The sequence below is a fragment of the Arachis ipaensis genome, chromosome B06 (genome assembly GCF_000816755.2).
Source record: "Arachis ipaensis cultivar K30076 chromosome B06, Araip1.1, whole genome shotgun sequence".
Classification (NCBI taxonomy): Eukaryota; Viridiplantae; Streptophyta; class Magnoliopsida; order Fabales; family Fabaceae; genus Arachis; species Arachis ipaensis.
In genome coordinates, this window is record NC_029790.2 from 37,067,525 (window position 1) to 37,076,595 (window position 9,071).

At 33.6% G+C, this 9,071-nt stretch overlaps 1 protein-coding gene across 2 annotated transcripts; it reads left to right on the plus strand.

The window, feature by feature from the left end:
• On the plus strand, nt 2,852-6,162 carry LOC107648151 (adenosine kinase 2). Of its 2 annotated transcripts, none has more exons than XM_016352133.2 (12): nt 2,852-3,006; nt 3,279-3,332; nt 3,868-3,914; nt 4,023-4,054; nt 4,140-4,241; nt 4,353-4,420; nt 4,575-4,651; nt 4,769-4,866; nt 4,943-5,013; nt 5,093-5,159; nt 5,227-5,410; nt 5,793-6,162. In XM_016352133.2, exons 1-12 carry the CDS (start codon nt 2,924-2,926, stop codon nt 5,933-5,935), a joined length of 1,026 nt encoding a protein of 341 aa, XP_016207619.1. In that variant the 5' UTR covers nt 2,852-2,923; the 3' UTR covers nt 5,936-6,162. The 2 variants fall into 2 exon arrangements, with proteins under 2 accessions (XP_016207619.1, XP_020960086.1); XM_021104427.1 differs by having other exon boundaries at nt 2,988-3,006; nt 3,728-3,914.

A 9,071-nucleotide genomic window follows, 5' to 3' on the forward strand; every position in this document is an offset into this window, starting at 1 on the left:
AAATTGGGTCCGTGAAGTTTATGACGTTTAAAGAACAGATAAAAAATATTTTAAAACGAGAAAATTATGTGCGTCGGAATTTCGGTGTGCAAAACTGAAATTATGCTGCACTTAGTATTTTTACTCATTCTGCTGAACTTGCGTATGCGACACCGCACGCGACGCGACCGACCCGTTCGGGTTTGGCATCTCGCGTACGCGAGCAGGGTGCATGTGTACACAAGCAAGGAAAAACGCACCCACGCGTACGCGGGACCCCTGTTTTCAGCAAAGTGAATTTTATGTTTTAGAACCTAATTTTGAACCTCTAAACCACAATTTTTACTCTTTTAGCTCCTAGACCTTAGTGGTATACCTAGTAATAAGGGGAAACTAGGAAGGGATAATAACTTGGGAGTGAAGCAAGTTGCGGAGTAATGAATTATGATTGTGTGGTGGTAATTTCGAGCTTGCAAAGTGTTGACTGAACTAATGTAACTATAATGATGATAATAATGAATTTCAATTGAGATTGAAATGGGTTGATGAGGATAATGACATTAAGGATGATGGTGATTGAATTTGAATGAATGGAATGAGATAGAGGTGACCGGGTAAGAGACGGTGGCAATGACCACTCGCTCTGGGTATATGTTAAAGAAGTGTAAGGATGTTGAGAATGTATGGAAAATGAATTAGTGATTGAATGATTATGAATGAATTGGAATAAGAATAAAAATGAACTTGAATTTGAGTGTGATATGCCTCCTAGTAAGACGCAATGGTGTTACCCATTTGCTCCGGGAGAGTTCGAGGCTTTGGATAAGATGTAAATGTTGTGTTCTGTCGGCGCTTACTCTGGGTCGAGAATTGTAACACCGCCTGAGTAAGAGGCAGGGTGAAGTTGTCCCCTGCTTCGGGTACACGGGTAAGATGCAAGGGTTGTGACGTTGTCCCACTTTCTTTGTGTTTGGTGTGTCCAGGGTTAGCTACCAGACATGTCAGGTTGGGCTTTATAACTGACAGATGAGACTCATCAGCCATAAGATAGGCATACATCATATGCATATGTTTGATTTGCTTGTTGTGCATTAATTGGGAGTGCCTATGTGAATTAGTATGCCTAATTGTTATACTTGCTACCTGCATTATTTGTACCCTAATTGTGTTTGTCATTGTCTATTTGGCTGTCTATGTATTTCCACCGGAGTTGGAGGATTTGGAGGAAGGCGGATGATGGAGGGTATTGGATGGAGTTTTCGTTAAGTCTAAGAAACCTAGAGAACCACCCTTGACGCGGGAGTTAGTAAAGTTAGTAGGTTAATTATATTAGTTAATTGTAATAAGGAATACAAGTTTCATATTGTTTAGGATAGTGAGTTTTGTATTATGTATTAGTCCCACATGGTCTAAGTTATGAAGGCTTTTCCTTCTCTCACTAGTATAAATAACTCATGTACCTTTTATTTATGAAATAGAGTTGAAGTTTATTTTAATATGAAATAAGCTGTGTACTTATTTTCCTCTAAGCTCTTTGAGAGTATGAGGTGCATCCTTGACTTGGCCAACCAAGATGGGTTTATGGCTATTTTCACCATAGTAGGGTTACTAACCTCGCCAAGATTGGTGAATCTAAACTATGTCACCATAGTGGACTTGTTAACCTCGCAAAGATTGGTGACCGAAGCGACGTCTTGGTGTCAACCTTACTTATGGCTTTCGTTTTTAAATTTTTAAGTTTTATAATTTGAGTGTCGGAGTTTTAGGATTGCCTCTAGCTTTTTCGGAACCTTATATATTATGTATGTGGACACCACTACCATGCTGAGAACCTCTGGTTCTCATTCCATATGTGTTGTTGTTTTTCAGATGCAGATTGAGAAGCACCACACTGTATATTTTAGAGACTCTAAGGAAGCGAAGAACTCTTGGGACTCAGGGTTGTATTTTATTTATATTTATATTTATATATGTATATAGATTCTCCACCTTGTATTTTATGTTTGTCCCTCTTAGAGGTTGACTCGGAGAAACAGGTTGTCGATTTTCTGTTTTAGGTTACTTTGGGTTTATATATATGTATATGTATACTCTGGTCGGTCTTTGCTTCGAAAGCCGAGTCCAGAACTTGTTAATTGCATTTTGGAATTCTGATCTTATACATTTATTATCATTTTCGTTCAATCTTGTCTACCTTTCTACTTTTATCCGATCGTGAGTGTTGCGTTGTTCTACTTGTATTTCGTTCAATAACTTTTCTTTAAAATACTCCTAAATAAAAATATTATTGCTATATTATATAAATATATATTTTTTTAAAGGTTGTAGCGCCTCATCATCTCTATTTTACATCCTATGTATAAAGTTCTGTGTAGTAAAGTGTTACAGATATGAACATAGAGCATTTTATATTTTCATTAATGAAAATAAAATGAAAATACATAAGTAAACCAGTGATAAAATAATAGTAAATACAAACCAAAATAAAATAAAAACCAGGTTTATCCTGTTTATTAAAACACATGCTAATGTTATTGATCAGAAAAATTTATAAGAAGTAAAACTTAAATTTTTACTATATTTCTTATTTTTTTATTAAAATAAGAAATTTAGAAATTTCTACTAAAATAATCTTCAGTAAGTGCGTAAGTAAATCCAACTAAATGTACAGGATTATTACCGGGACAGCAAAAACGTGGTGTGCTAATAATTCCTAGTTCTTACTAATTAGTGAATAGTGATTATTACCGACTTACCGAGTGAAAGAGCAGGGACCAGTGAAGACTTGAACTGCGGCCGCATTTGAAGATTCAATGGGTGGGCCCCTCAATTTGATTGGTAAGCGACACAGTCAGATAATATATAGTCAATACACAATACTCCTAGTCCTACGCACTCTGCATGCCTTCTTTTTGCACCCAAATTCAGAATCAGACACTAATCAATGGCGTCCGAAGGTATTCTTTTGGGCATGGGGAACCCTCTTCTTGACATCTCCGCCGTCGCCGACCACGACTTCCTCCAAAAGTACGCCACTTTACTCTTCCCTCCGTTTTCATTTTCTTTTCATACATTCGCGCGTTTCATTCGGTGTGATTACAATCTCATCGTCGTTTCGTTTCCTATTACCTAGCTCTCTGTAACGCTGATCCTTCGTATGTAATATATATAGCTGTGAAATTTAGAGAGTAATAACATCCGAATTTTATTTTTTAATTGTTTTTATTTGAAAAAGATCTCGGATTAATATAATTTTTGGGTTTATGGAATGATTATGGACGTGTGATTTATGGTGACAGGTATGACATCACGTTGAATAACGCGATTCTTGCTGAGGACAAGCACAAACCTATGTGAGATATCTCTTTTTCTCGCTTTCACATAACTGGGTTTTCATTTAGTCAAATATTTTGCGGAAATTGGACCAGCAAAATTTTCATTTTTAAATGGTTATTTAAGTAAACCCCAGTCTTGTTGCTAACCAAAAGGAGAAAAGAAAAAAAAAAGCCACAGGCCAAAGTAGTCCTTTGGGATTTGAAAGTGAAAAGTTTGTTTTCTATCAAATAGATTTGTTCGTTGCCATTTTCTTACAAGATGAGTTTGTTTCTCACTATTAAAAGGAAGATATATTAGTCTTCTTGTACTTTTCTATGGATGGTCTGCAATATTAAGGATGAATTTGTCACTTTTGATTCCTAAGAAACTGCTTTATCTGCTGTGTTTTTTTTTTTTTTTGTCATTTTGTTAGGAATGAGATTGGGGATTTACTCTAATTATTCATTTGTTGGGAAGGGAGTATAATTTTGGTTTTTGACCGTGTTCTTTGCGGAGTGTATCGGAGTTTCATGAAATGCAGTATTTAATGTTCTTGTTGAGTAATGAGCTTAGGTATGAAGAGATGGCCGAGAAATATAATGTGGAATACATTGCTGGAGGTAAAGTAACTAGATCTTAAATAGTGGAATTCAGATAATTGCTTTACTAGTCAGGGTTGCCGTGAGTTTTTCATAATGACACTTCATATTCAATTTTCATATTGGCAGGTGCTACTCAGAACTCAATCAGGGTTGCTCAGGTATGTAGCAACTTTATTGTGTAGTATTCTGAATCTGAAGAAGCCATAATCAAAGTAATTTACCATTTATGTTGGCCTCTTCTAGTGGATGCTTCAAGTACCAGGTGCAACAAGTTACATTGGTTCCATAGGAAAGGATAAGTTTGGGGAAGAGATGAAGAAGAACTCGAAACTTGCTGGTGTAAATGTGCGTTGAATATTGTATAAAAATAGTCATATTGATTCTGTATTATCTGCTTCAACAAACTTGATCTTACAGTCCCTTGCTCTGAAATTATTTTATTTGTTTATCCATCAGGTTCACTACTATGAACATGAAACTACACCTACTGGAACTTGTGCTGTTTGTGTGGTTGGTGGTGAGAGGTATAATCAGGCTTTTGATGTGATTTTTGTTTGTTACTTACTTTATTTTATCGAATAATTGAAGCTTGTTTTAATCTAAGTCTGTATCTTCAGCTCGATATATGCTTGATTGCATTTTATTTGAAACCCTCTATTTGATTGCATCTAAATATAGGTCTCTTGTTGCCAACTTATCTGCAGCAAATTGCTACAAGTCTGAGCACTTGAAGAAACCAGAAAATTGGGCATTAGGTACCATGTCTTGGCCCATTAAGGGCTCAAGGCTTTCTTTTACCGTTGTCTCTTTCTTCATATCTGATTAAGTTCCAGCTGGATGACTGCTGTTATCTGCAATCTTTCCTTGCACAGTTGAAAAGGCCGAGTATTTCTATATTGCTGGCTTTTTCCTTACAGTATCCCCAGAATCCATCCAATTAGTTGCTCAGCATGCTGCCGCAAATAACAAGGTACAATGTGATATTAGAAATTCAGTGTTCTTTTTTAATTGCATCTTATGATAGTATTTTCAGTTCCTATATTCAGATCTTCACGATGAACCTTTCAGCCCCATTTATATGTGAGTTCTTCAGGGATGTACAAGAGCAGGCTCTGCCGTAAGTATCCTTCACTGTTAAATTTGAAGAGTTTTGGTTTATATACTTTTCTTAAAGTCACATCCATTATGGAATTCAGGTACATGGACTTCGTTTTTGGAAATGAGACTGAAGCAAGAACGTTTTCCAAAGTTCATGGCTGGGAGGTAAGCATTGCTTAGCAGATCCTGTAGGCTTCATGTTTGCTCTTTTGACGCTTTCCTCTTCTGTTAGACTGATGATATTGAGGAGATAGCACTGAAGATTTCGCAGTGGCCAAAGGCATCAGGAACACACAAAAGGATAACTGTTATTACACAGGGTAAAGATCCTGTTTGTGTTGCTGAGGATGGGAAGGTGAAAAAGTTCCCGGTGGTTCTATTGCCGAAAGAGAAATTAGTTGACACAAATGGAGCAGGTACTGTTGTGCCGCATGTACTAGTCTAAATGTAGAACTTAGTTGCATATCAAATTACATTCATAAACTTTACTTCGTACCATATATGCACACGTCTATAAATTTACTCAAGCTAAAACTCGCTTACTCGCACTTCCACCACGCATACACAAACATATGTTCATATTTGATCCCTTTTCAAATGCATGTGATAAATTTATCATAGTTATACAGACAACCAAAAATGGAAATCTATGATTCTAAGATTAGTGAGGCAATGCCAGGTATAGATTTTGGTAAAATTGCAAACGAGATATCAGTTTGGTCCATGAAAATGTTTGAGAAAAATTGTAAATATACTAATATGATTATATAATAGTGCCTTATTTTGTGTGTGTTGTAGGGGACGCATTTGTTGGAGGATTTCTTTCACAACTGGTTCAAGAGAAGACTATTGAAGAATGTGTAAGAGCTGGTTGCTATGCAGCAAACGTTATCATCCAAAGGTCTGGCTGCACTTTTCCAGAGAAGCCTGATTTCCATTGATTGGTTTATCAGATTCTGCTGCCATTCTGAAGCTATGATTCGTTGGGAAATGTAAAAAAGAAAAAAGCTTCGGTAAATGGAAAATAAAAAAGAAAAAAAACTGAAATAAATAAATTGCATCCAAGACATGTAGTAGCCTATTAGAGCACCACTTATCTTTAAGGAAAAATCTAGGAGTCAGCAATTTTGTTAAATTCTGGCCAGCATGTAACTAGCAAAAAAAAAAATGAGCCATTGGATAAAATCTCATACCAATCTCACACCATTAAAACCATCATTGATGGCTATTTGATGGCTACAAATCACAAAAGTTGTTGCTGGTTCTCTAGCATTCCTCTATATTTTAATTTATTTTATTTTTAAAATGATGGTGTTTTAAAAAAAAAACGATGATGATTATTCATAGTTATCATAAATAGTTATACTTAGCGAAAAAGTACGAAGTTCGTTGATTATAATGGTTAAAGATGTTATTGTGTATGTCACTATGTTGCTTTCTCCGATATATGTGGTGCATGCTATTCTGATTATATGTGTTTGGACGAAAGACTCAGATTAAATTAAATTTTTGTATTAGATAATATAAAGTATAGTATAAAGTGTATAAGATTGATTTATGTTTTAGTATTATATTTATTCAAAATAAATATAAAAATAAAATACGAATATTTATTAAAATACCGAGTCTTAATTTTTTAGTCTAAGTTTCAGTCTCTTAATTCCAGTTCCAGTCTAACAGTATCTTTGGGTTTTATGTACTCTTTTATTTGCTTTGCATTAATTTACTTTTTTCTTCAACAAATTCTTTTTCTCTGGTTTTTTTTTTCTAGGCCACCATTTATATTTAATTTTCTAGGTCACCAAAAAGATTTATTTGATTTAATTTGACTATATATTTGTCGATGAGCCTTTGCTAGGCTGGTAAAGGCGAAGTAAACTAAAGTCAAATGAGTGAATCTTAGTTCGAGTTTGCGAGAAAGTTGAGACTCTCTTCATCATTGGTTCCCTGACTCTTTTTGATTGGATAAAAAAATAAGGTAAAATCTTAAAGGGAGAGGATTCGAGTTTGAGTTTGAGTGAGTTTGGGAAAATTCGAAATTCTTTTGCCATTGGCTAATTGGAAAAAAAAAACTGTCTTGATGCTAAAAACAAAAATAATACAAAAGTTAACTATATATTTCTCTATTAGCCATTATATATTCATATGCGAAATGTCATGATGTTAAACTTCAATCATACATCTGGAACTGAGAAGGTGGGCAATTATCAGAACAAAAGATATAGAATAGATACCACATTATGGTTTAACAATTAGGTTATGGCTTTGTCAACAATGTCAAATGATTGGATATGTCGGATTTGCCTATACACTTCAAATCTCACAGCTGGCTTTGAACTTGGACAGCTTAATGTAGTTTGATTGCTATATCATCTTTTGGATTTGAATATTAGATACAATGAAATGCATTAAGTTTCTTATTTTCTGATGCTAATTGCTAACCTTTCCCTTCTCTAGTTGAGTTGAGCTGAGAATTAATCGCAAGAAAATTATAAGGCTGACTTATCTTATAGCAATACTCCAAATCAGTTGGTAAAAAATTTGTAATAAAAAATTTTAATTATTAAATCAATCATAAAATTTTAATTTTTTTAGGCAAATTAGTTTTCATATCAAATTGTTCATTTATATTGATAAACAGATATGAAAGTTTTAAAAATATTTAGAGATTATTATGTCTTTCAGGAATAAATCTTCTTAATTTTCTTTTAAATGGTATAAAGTGTGATCTTTAATCCTTGAATATTTTTTCTCTCATTTTTTTAGTCATACCTATAAAATATATGATGAAAAATTACACTTTACCTTCTTAAGTGGGGAAAAAAAAACAAATGAATTCAATCCGATGTTTTTATTAAATAAAGTCATAGATTGATTTGTCTAATTTTTTACTAAAATTTAATGTGAAGATTGATATATCTAATAAAATAACAAAATTAAAATCTGATTTGGTGATTAAAATTTATTTAAGATTAAATTGTTCGACTAAAAATTTTTTAGAAACTAATTTAAGATATTATTCTATTTTTATCTCTTACCCTTTAAACATAGCATTTGTATAAACAAATGAGACCTATCTTATTATTTTCATTTATCATTTCACAAGTTCACATCTAATTCTAATCTCGTAAGTGATATATTAAAAACAACTATACTATGTGTACACTAAAATCAGCCACTAAAATCAGTCACTAGTATAAAATACATATTATAATATAAAATACACAATGAAAATAAATTAAACGACACATGTATTTCTCATTTATATATAAATATATGGTAGCTGATTTTTATGACTAATTTAATATACAAATAATATTTTTATATTAAAAATTCTCTGAGTTGTAAAAATTTTACATTTAAAAGCAAAACAAAATTGGGTAAAATTTTTGTTACATTTCATCTCTATATTAAAATCTTCATCAATTGTAAGAGACAGTTTATTTTGTCTACAATATCAACTATTTTATTTTTATTATTTTTTATAGACATTTAATAAATAAAAACAACAAAGAAAGGCAAAAAGAATACCCCAACATAAGTCCTGCTGCTTCAGCAACAAGACTAGACCTTGAGGAAACGAGCATGCCACAACCTTGGCATCACCTTGGACTCCTATCTTAGCAAGATGACCCACCACATAATTTGTATTTCTGGAAATAAGCTCAAATCTCACCACCACTTTTCCCCTGCTTGAGCTCAAAAACCTATCTTATCACTTCCTTCTTTGTATGCACTTTCACAGTCACCAGCTGTTCACCAGAAGAAATGCATCAATGGAGTCAACCTCGCAAATCAAACATCATCCACCGTTTCTGGAAAAGCTCTTCTTTCAGAAGTAGATTAGAAAAGTTAGCTTTAAAGTCTTTCTCCTCCAACCTAAGAGAAATCGAATCCACAAACTCTAGCTTTCTTTAGATACTAGCTTCCGGCCTCTTTTGCACCTAAAAACATTCCCAAAAACTTCTTTATTGAATACAAGAGCCTCATTTCTGACCTTAGACAAACTGCGCACCGGATTAGGATAGCCTTCCAACACTAAATTGACCTGAAATAAATCTAGTTAAATTGATTCGA

What these genes read in the sequence shown, in the direction of transcription:
- LOC107648151 (XM_016352133.2), top strand. Translation starts at nt 2,924, where the DNA reads ATGGCGTCCGAAGGTATTCTTTTGGGCATGGGGAACCCTCTTCTTGAC. An exon ending in CGAAACTTGCTGGTGTAAAT is followed by an intron (nt 4,242 to 4,352) that starts GTGCGTTGAATA and finishes TTTATCCATCAG; the next exon opens with GTTCACTACTATGAACATGA. An exon ending in AGTTGACACAAATGGAGCAG is followed by an intron (nt 5,411 to 5,792) that starts GTACTGTTGTGC and finishes TGTGTGTTGTAG; the next exon opens with GGGACGCATTTGTTGGAGGA.